A 15,366-nucleotide genomic window follows, 5' to 3' on the forward strand; every position below is an offset into this window, starting at 1 on the left:
GTCGACCAGGCTGCTCTCAAACTCCTGACCTCAAGTGATCCACCCATCTCAGCCTCCCAAAGTGCTGGGATTACAGGCGTGGGCCACTGCGCCCGGCCTAGACTGTTTCTTTCCCTGGCCCAGGCCCTGATGCTGGGTCATCCCAGTGGAACATTCCCCCCTACCCCACACACCCTCCCTGGGCTTCTCTGGGTTCCTAAGGTCCAAGGGATGAGGCCTTCCCTGGTCCCCCCAAGAACACCACACAAAGAAGTTATGATCACCAGTGACAAGGGTTTTACCAACGAACACATGAGTCAGGGGGAAGTTACATGGTGAGGTGGGAGGGCGAGGGATAGAGAGGTCCCCCTGGATTGACTTCAGCCAATTACATCCCGAGTCTGGGACCCAGCCCCACTGTCTTCCCGCTGGAGGCTGCAACGGTTCATCTTCAGCTGAGTCAGCTGGATGTAGCGGAGCACATTGGTATCTGCAGGGGAGGTGGGCAGGGCATCATGTGGGTGTCCTGGGGCAGCAGGTGACGTCCACACCTCCCTGGCTCACACCCCATCCTCCGAAGTCTCCAGCAGCTCGCTCACACAGCCAGTAGAGCCAGAGCCCTTCCCCAAAGCCCCAGTCACAGTGGGCAAAGCAGAGCCATCGCACACCTCTATGCGCCTGTATTTGCGGCACCCTCTACCAGGAATGCCTCTTCGCAGAGGCTCCCGTCACACTTCTCATCCTCCAGTGACATCTGCAAGAAGTCTGTTCTCTCCGAGCCACTTAACGGGAAAACTAATCTCGTCTCTGCTCCCACAACCCTGCACCTGTTGTAATCCCTCTTCCTTCCTCATTGGCTCTTAATACAAAACCGAGTGTTGTGTCTGCCCTCCTGCACTCATGTGTGTAAGTGCACGCATGCACGCACACACACCCCAATTTCCTGGCATCGCCCACCCGAGTGGATGAGTGGATGGTGGAGGAAGTGAATGAATAGGTGTGTGTGAATGGGTGAGTGGAGGAATGAGTGTGTGCCGTAGGCAGGGGTGGGACGGGGTAATGGAGATGACAGTGGGTGGATAGGGAAGTGACTGAGCAGGTGAATAGCAGATATCAGATGTGGCAATGACGGTAGATGAGAAATGGCGGGGGAGATGTCAGAGGAGCGATAGGTGGACGGATGTTTGAATGGCGGGTAAAGGGCGGGGTGGATGAATGGATGAGTGGGCGTGCAGGGAGTAGGTGGGTGGTGCAGCCCTCCCTAGAAGCAGCTCCGCGGGAGGAGGGCTCTGCTGTTCTGCCCTGATCTTCCTGCCTGTTCCCTCCGCTGCAGCCCCTTTCCCCGCCCTGGGCCCAGCCCTCACCTCTGCCCCGCCCCGCCACTCACCTGTGGGCTCCCGGCTGCGGGCCTCCTGCAAGTAGCGCAGCGCGCGTGCGTAGTCGCCCAGGTGGTAGAAGGCAATGCCGGCACGGTAGGTGGCCTTGAAGTTGCCCTGCTGCTTCTCCAGCACCTTGAGACAGTACTCGCGCACGCGCTCGTAGTTTACCAGCTCCGACTGCAGCAGGCAAGCTGCGAGGGCGCCGCAGCCGGCACTCTCAGAGCCTGCTGGCACCCCCAGAACCCACCGGACTGCGAGGAGCCGGAGCTCCACGCTTCAGGGAACCCGGCCTAAGGGATTGCTCCGGCAACCAGGGGCGCCAATCCGCTCGCCTATCGAAGCAGGCGTAACTGCGCCGCCGCTAGGGGCCGCCAAAACACGGACAGGCGCCACTGGGCGATCCACCCAGAGCTGTCGGTGGGCAAGCGCACTAAGGCCCCACGCGGGGGCGAGGGCCGGGACCTCGAGAGCCTGGCTCAGGGCGGACTTCCTCACCTTAGGTCCACGTGCGGTCAGGGGGTGGAAAGAATGACTCAGAGGAAGCGGGCCCTGAAGACCCGACCCAAAGACCATTTCCTGCATCCCAGCTCCCTCCAGCCACAGACCCCTGTCATCCCCTACCCCTAATCCCTTTCCTTGATCAAGCTCTGAAGGCTCACCCAGAAGCCCACAGCCCTGGATCCTTCAGCCCCAGGGCCCCTGCCCCCCAAGTCGCCAAGCTCTCCCGATTGCCCCCTCCCCTCGTGCCCCATCCCCCCACCCCCCCGACGGCGTACCCGTGAGGGAGTCGTAACACTCCACCTCCGTGCTCTCCACCAGGCGCCGCTGCTCCTCGCTGAGGCGCGCCGGCCCGGGGCTGCTGGTGGGCCCGGGGGCGGGGGCGGGCAGGCCGCTAGGGCGGGCCCCCTGCGCCGCCTTCAGCTGCAGCAGCGCTCGGTGGTACTTGCCGATGGCCTCCCGGAACTTCTTCTCTCGATAGCAGCGCTGGCCCTCTGCCTTGAACGCCACAGCGGCACGCAGGCTGCTGTCGAGCGCCGCCCCCAGGCTCCCCGACGGCTCTGGGGTAGGACCGGGACGAGCCGAGCCATGGCGGGAGCCCGAGCCTGGGCCCGGGCCCGGTGGGGAGAGGGCGGGAGGCGGGCGCGGCGGAGGCTCCGGGGCAGCGCTGAGCATCAGCACCGGGGACAGCGCGCCGCGCTGCATTGTGGGAAACTCCTGCCGCCGCCGCTGCAGCTACCGCATCGCCCCCCGCGGGGCTGGTCCCCACCCTTTCTCCGCCCCCTCACCTCCGGCAGCCGACTCCGGCTGCCCCCTATGGGTCTAGGGAAACCCCTTGAGACTTCCCCCATGCTCACTCTCAAATTAACCAAGTCCTAGTTCTCCAGCCCGCCCCCCGAATTGTTCCCATTCCCCTTACCCTCCCCAACCTCCTGCCTGCTCTCCTCCCCGGTGCCCAAAGCGCCCAAAGATTCCTAGAAGGAAAGGACGAGCCTGGGGGAAAGAGCAGGAAGACATCAGCCTCACGGAAAGCTGGCTCTCAGCCCACTGGCCATTTGGCGTATCGAATGAGAACACAGGATTTGGACCCAAGCTTCCCAAATTGAAATCCCTGCTTATTTTCTCACTAGTGGTATGACTTAGACAGCTCGCTTAAACTACCTGGAACTCTGTATCCTCATCAGTAACATGGGACGATAATATCACCTTTAGGGCCAGTCGAGGTGGCTCACACCTGTAATCCCAGCACTTTGGGAGGCCGAGGCAGGCGGATCGCTTGAGGTCAGAAGTTTGAGACCAGCCTGGCCAATATGGCAAAACCCTGTCTCTACTAATATACAATATATACAAAATTTTTGTATATATACACAAAAATTAGCCTGGTGTGGTGGCGTGCACCTGTAGTCCCAGCTACTCGGGAGACTGAGGCAGAAGAATCGCTTGAACCTGGGAGGCAGAAGTTACAGTGAGCCGAGATTGTGCCACTGCACTCCAGCCTGGGTGACAGAGGGAGATGCCATCTCAAAAAAGGAAAGGAAAGGAAAGGGGAAAGAGGAAAGAGGAAAGAGAAAAAAGGAAAGGAAAGGAAAGGGGAAAGAGGAAAGAGGAAAGAGAAAAAAGGAAAGGAAAGGAATTAAAAATAATACCACCTTTGGGATTCATCTGTTAATTTATGAAACAAATATTCACTGACGTCCTTTCTGTGCCCAGCTCTGTGATGGATGATGCTGGGACATAGCAGACACTGCATGAGCTTCAGACCCTATCCTCACTGGGCCCCAGTTCAGTGGGAAGACAGACCAGTGACCAGACAGTGACAGCCCTGAGCAGGCTAGCCTGGGAAGCACAGGCAGAGTGGTCGGGGCCGAGGTGGAAGAGGCACAGGCAGAGGGGTCGGGGCTGGGATGTGGGAGGTACCTGCCCTGGGCTGAGGTGGTGATAAAGTCTTCCTGGAGGAGGGAATAACTCTATAAACAAGAGAGATCTCCTTCTTGCCCTCTTCCAGCTCGGCTGTCTATGGGGGAAAACCAGTGAGAAGGCAGACAAGTCCCCAGGAAAGGAAGCATGCAGGAGGCTTTCAAGAAAAAAATCGAGGATGAATGAGTCAATTGCCCTTCAGTCCTCCTTTGCCGTCTCCTTAGCTGTGGGACCTGGGCCAAGTTCCTCGATCCTCCTCCTTTGACTTCGTCTGTGTGACATGAGGATAAAAGGCAAGTTAACCTCAGAGCGGTTGCAGAGACTGAATTATCTTATGCAGGTAAGGCACTTAGCACAGGGCTTCATACATTAATGGGCAATTAACAACTGGTGTTTCTTATCGTCCATTAGACTCTGAGTCATGTGATCATGAGTGCCTGGCTCTGAGTCAGCATCCATATATAGTTGTTGAATGAATGAGTGTGTGAGTGAATGGCATTATGCGTTACTACTCCTTCCCCCTCCTCTGAGACTCTAGCTCGGGTCTCAGCCCCAAGCATCTCCACTCTCCCCAATTCCACCCCCACAGCACATCCTCCAGCTGGAGGTCCCATGGCAGTAGTGGTCCTAGCTACTTGGAAGGCTGAGGTGGGAGGCATTATGCATTACTACCTTCCATCTCAACCGGAGCATCTCCTCTATCTCTTATTGTACTTTGCTGTAAAACGCTTTTGCTGAGTGAGTTTCTCCCTTATCCCTGGGGTCCAGCCTTGAACACCTCAGGGGTGCAAACATTTTCCTCTCTGCATCTCCAAACCCAGGCTCAGTTAGGAGTGCAAAACTCGTGAGCCTGAGTTCTTGAGCAGTGCACACATCTTTCCCTACCTCTGGTGTGTCTGTTTTGTAATGAAAAACACGGAGATCTGGCTGGGCGCAGTGGCTCACACCTGTAATCCTAGGACTTTGGGAGGCTGGGGCAGGTGGATCACCTGAATTCAGGAGTTCGAGACCAGCCTGGGCAACATGGCAAAACCGTGTCTCTACCAAAAATACAAAAAATTAGCCAGGGGTGGTGGCGTGCACCAGCAGTCCCAGCTACTTGGAAGGCTGAGGTGGGAGGATTGCTTGAACCCAAGAGGGGGAAGTTGCCGTGAGCTGAGATCACACCACTGCACTCCAACCTGAATGATGACAGAGTGAGACCCTGTCTCAAAAAAAAAAAAAAAAAAAAAGGGAGATCCGTTGATTCATAACCATGTTTTCTGACCAAGTAAATGCCTAGGTACCCGGGCACAGTAGCACAGGACAACTGTACCTAAAATCACAGTCCTGCTGGGATGCAATGCTAACACTTTAACAACACCTCCTAGGTGTCAGACATTGTCATAAAGCTTTCCCTTTTATTTATTTTTATTTATTTATTTATTTTGAGATGGAGTCTTGCACTGTCGCCGGGGCTGGAGTGCAAAGACGTGACCTCGGCTCATGGCAACCTCCACCTCCCAGGTTCAAGCGATTCTCTTGCATCAGCCCCCTGAGTAGCTCGGATTACAGAAGTCCGCCACCACACCCGGCTAATTTGTTGCATTTTTAGTAGAGACGGGGTTTCACTATGTTAACCAGACCGGTCTCAAACTCCTGACCTCGTGATCCACCCGCCTCGGTCTCCCAAAGTGCTGGGATTATAGACTTGAGCCACCGCACCTGGCTGCTTTACGTATATTTTAACTCACATCCTCACCACAGTGTCAGGAGGTTGGTACCATAATTATCCCCACTGACACCTGGGCACTTCCCAGGTTAAGTATATCAGACCCCATTGATCAAACTCTTACTATCCAGGACTTACTGCTACAAACTGATGACCTTCGCAGAGCATCTTCCAGGCCCGGGAAAACCTATCTTCATAGCCCAGTATATGTGATGTGTTGGGCTTGTACAACCATTAAGAAATATTGAATTAGGCCGGGTATGGTGGCTCAAGCCTGTAATCCCAGCACTTTGGGAGGCCGAGGCGGGAGGATCACCTGAGGTTAGGAGTTTGAGACCAGCCTGGCCAACATGGTGAAACTCGTCTCTACTAAAAATACAAAAATTAGCCGGGCATGGTGGCAGGAGCCTGTAATCCCAGCTATTTGGGAAGCTGAGGCAAGAGAATCATTTGAACCCGGGAGGCGGAGTTTGCAGTGAGCCGAGACCGCGCCATTGCACTCCAGCAGCCTGGGCAACAAGAACGAAACTCCGTCTGAAAACAACAACAACAAAAACGGAAAGACTGAATTAGTTGACATCTAAACGCAGATATGGAATTGCAGAATCTCAGGTTTACTTGAATAAGATCTGAAAATCCGGCAACATCGAGGTAGCATTTCTTCTGACCAGGACGAGCATTCTCAATTCCCCACAGTCCCCATCTCTCGTGATTTTTTGCCAGTCCTTAAGGGATCCCGGTTTTATCCGGCTGAATGACTCTTGGAGAAGCCCGCCATTGCCCCCTGGTGGAGGAGTTCATAATTTGCATTTTATCTCCCAGCAACCATTAAAGGAAGTGGTGAGCACATCCAATCAGAGGGATGCGAGGACTAGAAAGCGACCAATCAAAAGCGAGAAGGGACTGGAATTCGCCCAATGAGGGCAGAGAGCGCTCAGAATAAAATAAATTCTTTTATTGAGATGAGAGACGGACACACACTGGGAGGGTTTTGTTCTTTGTTGTTGATTTTTTTGTGACTGAGTCTCAGTGCTCAGGGAGGCTCAGACTGGAGGCGGCGGAGCAGGCAGGCGGCGGCAAGGCTGGTGCCCTGGCGCTGGGGCCGCGCGTACTTGAGGAAGACTGCGGCGCGACCCGGCGCGGGACCTTGGAGCGCAGCGCGGGCCATGCACGGCTCGAGGGTGCCCAGTTCCTCGGGGCTGCAGCAGGGAGATGGAGAAACTGAGGCAGGGCAAGGGGTTGGAGATGACCCATCCTTGGAACTGGAGACTCGAGGCTAAGAAGCGCTGATGTGGGTCCCCACTGACGGGTCAGGGGCTCTCTTGAGATCGGGCACGCGTCCCATCTTCAACTGGAGTGACTAGGCGAGCACCGGGGAGAGGTGGACACCCGATTCTTCCTACAGGGAGCGGCTAGTGCGGAGTCAGAACACGCGAGGAAGAAAGGAGGGGAGCTGAGGATGGGCAGCCATCCTCTCTACCCTGGGGGCACAGGCTGGGGGAATCCATGGTTCGCCCTGCCACCTGGTAGCATGGTTAGCGGCCCTAGCAGCTAAAGGAACACCCCATCCACCATCAGATACAGAGATGGAGGACTCGAGACCTGGGAGATCCTTCGTTCTCAGCCCTGGAAGGCAATAGGAGCATCTTCTGGGCCTGGGAGACTATCTTCCACCCTGGGGCAAGGTTAAGAGCCCCCAGATCTGGACTAATGGGGTCCTCCCACTCCATTCTCTCCAACACCCAGAAAAATCAAGTCTAGGTACCACCTCCTCCCCAATAATTGTCTCTCATTCTCTGAGACCGTAAAAATGACCAGGAAGGGAATTCCCGGAAGCTGCGGTGACCCCATACAGGTCCTCCCCCAAGAATACACCTGTAAAGTTCCGGCTGGGGCCTGGAGCCCCCCCCGTCGAGCAAGCGATGCGCCAGGCTGAGAGCCGCAGCCGCGCGACGACCCGGCTCCCATCCCGCCGCCTCGGCCTCCAGCAAAGACAGCTCCAGGAAGTAGGTGGCAAGTAGCATCACCTGCAAGTGAGGCGGGGCGACTGTCAGGCCACGCCCCACCTCGCGCCGGCCACGCCCCCACCCGCGTATTCACAAGGGCTCACCTGGGGGCTGCTCCCTGCCAGCGCCGCCAGCAGCCCGAGGCACAGCAGCGGGCCCGGGTGGTGCAGCCGGAAATCGAGGCGGCTCAGAATGCGGCGCTCGGCGCGCAGCAGCTCCGCCCGCGAGAAGGAGTCCGCGCTCAGGAGGCAGAGGAAGGCGGGCTGCAGATGGGGGATGCGGGGGGAGGTGAAGGAGTCTTGGATCCGGGCCCTTTACTCCCCGCCCTGGAAAGGCCCCAAGTTCCGGACCTCAGTTTCCTGGTGTGTAAAATGGGGCCATTGACTTGTGTCTGGAAGTCGTAGAGAGCACGGGCTTGAAGGTCTTGGGTTCAAGACCTAGGTTCGAGTCCAAACCCCATCATCTGCTCACTGTGTGACACAGGACATTCACTTAAGCTCTCTGCCTCAGCTCGCCCCCGCCCCCCGTAAAACAGATACTACTTCCTGCTTCACCAGGCAGTTCTGATAAGGCACTGAATTCATGCATGTTGACGGTAACTATTCAAGATGGACTAGTTTATATTATTTTTATTTACTTTTCTAAATTAGAGACGACGTCACCTTGGCTCCCCAAAGTGATTTTTTTGTTTTGTTTTTTTTGGAGTGCAGTGGCGTGATCTCACCTCCGCCTCCTGAGTTCAAGCAATTATCCTACTTCAGCCTCCTGAGTAGCTGGGCCTACAGGCATGCACCACCACTCCGGGCTAATTTTTATATTTTTAGTAGAGACAGGGTTTCACCATGTTGGTCAGGCTGGTCTCAAACTCCCGATCTCAAGTGATCTGCCCGTCTCAGCGCCTCCCAAGATGCTGAGATTTCAGGCGTGAGCCACCACCCCCAGCCTTAAGACAGACTACTCTAGACTGAGTCCAAGTTCCAACTGCTTGATATGGGGCAAATGTCTTCCTCTCTCTGAGCCTCGGTCTCCTCTTCTGTTTAAGGGACACATTGACAGCCCCCCCCCATACATGTTGGGAATCCCAGACTCAGCACGGTGCTTGGCACACAGTAGGCACTGAATCAGTGACTCCCCAAAGGACTCCATCCACCCTCCCAAACCCCACCCCGGAAGTACCTCGGGAAGCACGCACTCTTCCATTTTGCACGCCACAAACAGGCAGGCCACGCCCAGCAGCTGCAGGCGATGTAAGCGCACGCGGCCAGCGCTCAGGTAGGAATCAAGCAGGTGCACCGCCAGATAAAGTGTGTCACCAGCCAGACCCAGGTACTCCTGAGGAGCGGCACGGGTGACCACGGGGTCCCGGGCGGCGACGCAAACTCAGCCCCCCACACCCTTCCGGATACCTACGTGCACCTGGATCAGCCAGTCTACCACCAGGGCGCGCATCTCCGGGGTCACAGCGCGGGGCAGGGCTCTCCGGGTCAGCACGCGGCACACCTGGGGTTGGGGCAGGGACGCCTCACTCTCCACACCTGTGCCTCTGCCTTTCTCCTGAGCTCCAGCCCTGGGTGCAGCAGTCTCCTCCAGTCAGTTGGACATCTTAGGCGTGCCACACCCAAACTGCCCTCCAAATGAGCTCCTCTTACGTGTCCTCACCTAGAACTCTGGGCTTCATTCCAGATGCCTCCATACCCACCTCTCCAGTCTGTAGCCCCCAGAGCCACGTGGTCTCCTGGGCGTCTCTCCCTAGGTTCCCAGACTTCACTTTTTTTTTTTTTTTTTTTGAGACAGAGTCACTCTGTTGCCCAGGCTGGAGTGCAATGGCGCAATCTCGGCTCACTGCAACATCCACCAACCGGGTTCAAGCGATTCTCCCGCCCCAGCCTCCTGAGTAGCTGGGATTACAGGCATGTGGCACCATGCCCAGCTAATTTTTGTATTTTTTTAGAGACGGGGTTTCACCATGTTGACCAGACTGGTCTTGAACTCCTGACTTCAGGTGATCTGCCCACCTCGGCTTCCCAAAGTGCTGGGATTACAGATATGAGCCACTGCGCCCGGCCTCAGACTTCAACTCTTGACCACCAATCCTCAACCCCTCTGCCTCAGAGCACCCAGAAGCGTCTTCCCGAAGAAAGATCTGACCAAGGAACTCCCCAGCTTAAAACCCTTCCATGGCTCTCAGTACCCTTGGAGAAAACTCCGATTTCTTTCAGGCTCTGCTCAAACATCACCTCTTCCCTCTCTCCCCCCACAACCCACGCGTCAGCCACAGCTGCATTCTTTTTGGCTTCTAGACTATACCAAGCCCATTCCTACCCCAGGCCCTTTGCACTTCCTGTTTCCTCTACAGAGAGGGTCCTTCCCCAGCTCCTTGCTCGGCCTTTCTGTCATTCAACTAACATCTCCATGACTTTGTCTATATTCCTCCCACCCGATCACTATCTCTTTGTCACAGCATTTTCACTGTGAAGATGTCTTCCTGTGTGCTTTGTCTATTTGTCCGCTAGGCTGCCAGTCCCATGAGGGCAGGGACTTCTGCCCAACACAGGTGTCTCTCAGGTCCTAACAGAGGTCCTGGCCCAGGAGAGTCGCTGGCAAGACGTTCAACAAACTCCTCCCTTCAGTCTTCCTTCCGCAGCACCCCTCTCATAGGGATGTCTGAAGGCTGGCGGCGAGGCCAATGTTTTGGTTTCCGTGGCCTTTCCCTAGTTGTCCTATGTGTTTGCTCATCTCCCCAGAACGACGCCAGCATTGCAGCATCTCCAGCGCCTAAAACATTTGCTACTAAACCATTAAATATTTGTTAAACAAATAAATGTGGAGGACAAGTACAGGGGACCATAAACACCCCAGGGGGGGCTGCAAAGAGCCCGGAGACGCTGGGAAAGGGCATTCCCAGCGGTAGAAACGGCGCTGTGTGAAAACAAAAGCCTGGACGTTGCAGGGAAGGAACGCCGGCTGCCAGTGACGGGGAGGAGAGGCTGGAGCGGTGGGAGTTCAGAGTGGTGTTGAGTGGGTGCTGGGCGGTGGGCCGGCGTCGGCCTCACCAGGGCAGGCGGCGGGTCGGCTCACCATGACTTCGGCGAAGATGTCCCCGGCGTACTCGCGTTCTCCCTGCAGCCCCAGCGCGCTCAGCGCCTCCTCCAGCCCCGGCGGCCTCGCCAGGCGTCTTGGGGAGACACTGGGGCCCGCGGGGAAACCGTCGGGGACTGGGGCGCTCGAAGGCTCTGCATCGAGGGAGGCAGCGGGACTCTGCAAAGGAGAGGGCCTGGGGGCTCAGCGCCCAAAGATAGGCCCGAGCCGGGAGCCAGACCCCTGGTCCCTGCCTCTCACCAGCATCCTCCAGGAGGGTGTTGCGGGCGAGGCCAAGCACCGAGGACCCTTGCAGCTAGGGGAAGAGACGCGCGGCGGGCGCTTTAAAGGCCCCTGGGCGCGTGCGCACTGAGCCCGCCTCGCCTGGGCAGGTGCACAAAGGTGAGTGCCCCGCAGGCTGGCTCTGTCCTCTCGAAGCCCTCTAAGGTCGGACAGCTGGAGACAGATCCTTATCCTGCTGCCCGGAAGCAGCCCCTCTGGGCCTCACTTTCCTGACCATAAAGTCAGGATTATTTCAAAATGTAAAATCAGGGTTTGCACCGTCAGAGGATGGATGTACAAACACAGATCGGAGGTTAGAATGACCCTTGTGGTGTCGGTGTCGCAATGGAATTGGAGATAAAATTGTGTGAACATATGGTTGTGTGGCCGGACGCGGTGGCTCACGCCTGTAATCCCAGCACTTTGGGAGGCCGAGGCAGGCGGATCACAAGGTCAGGAGATCGAGACCATCCTGGCTAACACAGTGAAACCCCGTCTCCACTAAAAATACAAAAAATTAGCCGGGCGTGGTGGCAGGAGCCTGTAGTCCCAGCTACTCAGGAGGCTGAGGCAGGAGAATGGCGTGAACCCCGGAGGCAGAGCTTGCAGTGAGCCGAGATTGTGCCACTGTACTCCAGCCTGGGCGACAGAGTAAGACACCGTCTCAAAAAATAAAAAAATTAAAAAAAAAAAAAGGTGTTGTGTATGCAAACATGCATTTCCTAGCTTAGTCCACTGGGAGAGCTTAAGAGCAGCAACACCCCAATAGTGAGAAGCACCCCTAACATCCAAACCCTGGCCACGGCATCCCATTCTCCACTAAAAGGAACCAGGGCTACTTGGAGAAATGGCTGATCCCAGGGTCATACAAGAGAAGGTACAAGATCTGGAATATTTTTGTGTGGCAGCAAGTGTCCCAATGGCAGGGCAAGTCACATAGATGCAGAAGTCACTAGCTAAATCTAGAAAATGTAAGCATCAAGATGATAGTCATAGATCACAAACCATGAATAAAATTAAAATACAAGTTTATTCTGATATAACTCAGGCAGTGGGAAAGAAAACTCTTCTAATCTTTAGAACGTGAACTAATAAATGTGTTTAGTTTTCAGACAGGGTCTCACTCTGTCACCCAGGCTGGAGTGCAGTGGTGTGAACATGGCTCACTGCAACCTCAACCTCCTAGGCTCAAGTGATCCTCCCATCTCAGCCTCCCAAGTAGCTGGGACTACAGGCGTGCGCCACCATGCTTGGCTAATTTTTAAATTTTCTTGTAGAGACTGGGGTATCACTTTGTTGCCTAGGCTGGTTTTGAACTCCTGGGCTCAAGCGATCCTCCCACCTTGGCTTCCCAAAGTGCTGGGATTACAGGTGTGAGCCACCATGACTGGCCGAACTCATAAATGGAGAAGGATGGAAAATCCTATTTGGCAACCACCACAGCATCGTTTCATGCAAGAAACATCAATAGATGTTCAAACTAGTGGGTGAACATCTGATAGGAATCGGGATATCTACAAAGTATCTCTACACAAGATGCTTATTAACTATGTAAACCAAAAGGTATCTGAGACAGGTCTCAATCAATTTAGAAAGTTTATTTTGCCAAAGTTAAGGACGTGCCTGTGACACAGCCTCAGGAGGTATTCGGGGCACAGCTTGGTTTTATACATTTTATGGAAACATGAGACGTCATCAGTATGTGTAAGCTGTACATTGGTTCGGTCCGGAAAGGCGACAACTCGAAGCAGGGGAGGGGGCTTCCAGGTCATAGACAAGAGACAAATGGCTGCATTCTTTTGAGTTTGATTAGCCTTTTACTGAATGCACAATTTACAGGAAGAGCCATCCATGCCTAGTCTGGCTCAAACAATAGGGCAGAGGAAGGAATCAGATATGCTTTGGTCTCATGTGAGCACAGGGATGACTTTGAACTCTGCCTGTCTTCTGTCTACATGGAATTTCCTTGCGGGCAAATGGAGAGAGGTAAGTAGCTTTAAAAAAGAAAAAAAATCTTTTAGGCCGGGCGCAGTGGCTCACGCCTGTAATCTCAGCATTTTGGGAAGGTGAGGCGGGCGGGTCACTTGAGGTAAGTTTGAGACCAGCCGGGCCAACATGGTGAAACCCTGTTTCTACTAATAATACAAAAATTAGCTGGGTGTGGTGGTGGGTGCCTGTAATCTCAGCTACTGGTGAGGCTGAGACAGGAGAATCACTTGAACCCTGGAGGCAGAGGTTGCAGAGAGCCAAGATGGCACCATGGCACTCAAGCCTGGGCGACACAGCGAGACTCCGTCTTAAAAAAAGAGAGAAAAAAAAAAAAAGTGAGGCAACCAGCCCTGGTTGAGGGAAAATAACTGCAAAATAACCGCCCTGTGAGTTTCACACCTGCCAACTGAATGCAACATGTGAGCCTGGTCATTAGCTAGGAATTTTTAACATACAAAGACATTAAGCTGACCATTAGCGAACATTATAAAATCTGTAGAGAAGAGCAGTTTCAATGTTAGCTTCCTGATCTTGATAACTGGAGAGCAGTTATGTGGCAGAATGTTCTTTAGGACAGGTATACAGATGTGGAGCGGGAGGTGGAGGGGTGAATGTAACATTCCAATCCCATTTTTGTCTGTTTTAAGTAAAATGCTATGAGGAACCTGGCAAAGGGTATATTTAGTAATTCTTTCACATAACTTTTATTTTTGAATAGATTTGACAGTTCCCACCTACCCCACACCCAATTTCCCCAATGAACATCTCATATTAGTGTGCCCCATTTGTCACAATCCGTTAGACCAATATTCATCTATTAAGTCCATGCTTTATTCAAGCCTTCCTTTTTCCCTACGTTCTATTTCAGGACACATTACATTTAGTCACCATGACTCTTTTGGTTGATCTTGGATGTGTCACTTTCTCAGACTTTTCTGATTAACCACCTTGGCAGACAAATCCCTCAACTGAGATCTGTCTGATGTCTGCTTCCTCTCAGTGAGATGGTGTGTGTCTGCAGGGGAGGATCAGAGGCAGAGTGCCATTCTATCACATCACATTAAAGGGACACCGTGAAGGTGATTCATCGGCAATGTTGACCTCAATCGGCTGGATGATGTAGTGTTTGTCAGGGACCTTCACTGAAAAGTTACTTTTTCCCCCTCTCCACACTGCACTCTTTGGAGGAGTCATTGCAGCCCATGCCTAAGAAGTGGGGGTTCCACAGCCCTCCTTGAAGGCTGCCTACAGAAATTACTTATGATTTTGTGTAGATTTGTGTATTCTCCCCATTTTGCCACTTAGCAGTAGACTTATTTCACATTTTAGGTGAAAACTCAATATTATGCTATTTTGTTGTTCAAATTCTTTTCAGCTTTGGCCACTGGGAGCTTTCTGTTGGCTCCTGTGTCCCTGTGACTTAAGCATATCAGTGCGTGCTTTCAGGCACTGCAAGATGCCCCAGGCTCATCTTGTACATTTCCTGCCCCAGGCCTGGAATAATCTTAGTACAGCACTATTTTTGAAAGTTTTCTGCAAGTATGCAATTATTTCAAAATTTAAAGTATGTGAATGGCTACACTTTTTTGGAAAGGTACTGGACATTAAAATCCTGGGATGTAGACAAACAAAAGCACAAGCACAGTACAGACGGACAGCTAGTTTATTACAGGACTGCTGGTAGCACCAAATGAAACCAAGTCAATTCCTGTTAATGGGGCAGCTGAACCGGTTGAGGGGTCTACCCCATGGAACCCCAGGAAGCAGCTGGAAAGCCTGAGTTCCCCAAATGCAGCAGCTAAAAGGGAATCTCACTGCTACCTCCGACTCAACACAGCCATCAATGCACAAGGGCAGCCCCCAGAGGCTTCACGTTAACTGAAAAAGATTACACAAAAAGAGCAGGAAACTACCGATTTATGATGCCGTGTCCATTTGCACAGAGGTAATCAGCACCAAAATAAGTACTCAAGGCCCTACGACCTCGGGTGAATTTCCTTTCTTATACTCCTGCTTTGCTGTCTTTTTTAATGGCATGTATCATGTTTTGTTTTGTTTTTTTATTTTTAGAGACAGAGTCTCACTGTCCCAGGCTGCAGTGCAGTGCCACAATCATAGCTCACTGCAGCCTCAAACTCCTGGGCTCAAGTGATCTTCCCACCCCAGCCTTCCAAGTTAGCTGGGATTGCAGGCATGCACCACCATGCCCAGCTAATTTTTGCATTTTTTGTAGAGATGAGGGTCTCCCTATGATGCCCAGGCTGGTCTTGGACCCCTGGCCTCAAGAGACCCGCCCGCCTCGGCCTCCCAAATTGCTGGGATTACAGGCATGAGCCACTGTGCCCAGTCTACTGTTCTTTATATACAAAAGAGAACTTGTGAAATTTTTAAAATGTACATTGCAAAAGACGATTATTCTACTCAAAATTTATTTGGTAAGATTTTATTAAGACTCTAAGTTCAAACACCCTTCTTGGGAAAAGCTCTACAGGATAACCACACATGCTCAACTACGGGGCCAGCTGCT

At 53.5% G+C, this 15,366-nt stretch overlaps 2 protein-coding genes across 3 annotated transcripts; both read right to left on the reverse strand.

Moving 5' to 3' along the window:
* Positions 1-253: 253 nt before the first annotated feature.
* TTC9B (tetratricopeptide repeat domain 9B) lies at positions 254-2,746 on the reverse strand. The gene is made up of 3 exons (XM_054462757.2): positions 2,135-2,746; positions 1,367-1,549; positions 254-469 (listed from the first exon to the last, which is right to left on the reverse strand). Exons 1-3 carry the CDS (start codon positions 2,559-2,561, stop codon positions 360-362), a joined length of 720 nt encoding a protein of 239 aa, XP_054318732.1. The 5' UTR covers positions 2,562-2,746; the 3' UTR covers positions 254-359.
* A 3,672-nt stretch (positions 2,747-6,418) lies between these two features.
* Positions 6,419-10,881, reverse strand: CCNP (cyclin P). Of its 2 annotated transcripts, none has more exons than XM_063657711.1 (7): positions 10,830-10,881; positions 10,569-10,748; positions 8,901-8,990; positions 8,667-8,822; positions 7,595-7,753; positions 7,360-7,511; positions 6,419-6,896 (listed from the first exon to the last, which is right to left on the reverse strand). In XM_063657711.1, the coding sequence occupies exons 1-7, from the start codon at positions 10,833-10,835 to the stop codon at positions 6,884-6,886; spliced, it is 756 nt and encodes a 251-aa protein (XP_063513781.1). In that variant the 5' UTR covers positions 10,836-10,881; the 3' UTR covers positions 6,419-6,883. The 2 variants fall into 2 exon arrangements, with proteins under 2 accessions (XP_063513781.1, XP_063513780.1); XM_063657710.1 differs by having other exon boundaries at positions 6,419-6,683; positions 10,830-10,880.
* Positions 10,882-15,366: the final 4,485 nt, after the last annotated feature.

This window comes from Pongo pygmaeus, chromosome 20 (genome assembly GCF_028885625.2).
Source record: "Pongo pygmaeus isolate AG05252 chromosome 20, NHGRI_mPonPyg2-v2.0_pri, whole genome shotgun sequence".
In the NCBI taxonomy this organism is placed as follows: Eukaryota; Metazoa; Chordata; class Mammalia; order Primates; family Hominidae; genus Pongo; species Pongo pygmaeus.

Coding starts and splice junctions, on each gene's coding strand:
- CCNP (XM_063657710.1), bottom strand. Junction 8,991..10,568: donor ACATCTTCGCCGAAGTCATG/GTGAGCCGACCC, acceptor CCCCAACCCCAG/GTGTGCCGCGTGCTGACCCG. Junction 7,512..7,594: donor TGGCAGGGAGCAGCCCCCAG/GTGAGCCCTTGT, acceptor CCTCACTTGCAG/GTGATGCTACTTGCCACCTA.
- TTC9B (XM_054462757.2), bottom strand. CDS start 2,561: ATGCAGCGCGGCGCGCTGTCCCCGGTGCTGATGCTCAGCGCTGCCCCG. Junction 1,550..2,134: donor GTGTTACGACTCCCTCACGG/GTACGCCGTCGG, acceptor GCGCCCTCGCAG/CTTGCCTGCTGCAGTCGGAG. Junction 470..1,366: donor CCGCAGCCGGGAGCCCACAG/GTGAGTGGCGGG, acceptor CCTCCCCTGCAG/ATACCAATGTGCTCCGCTAC.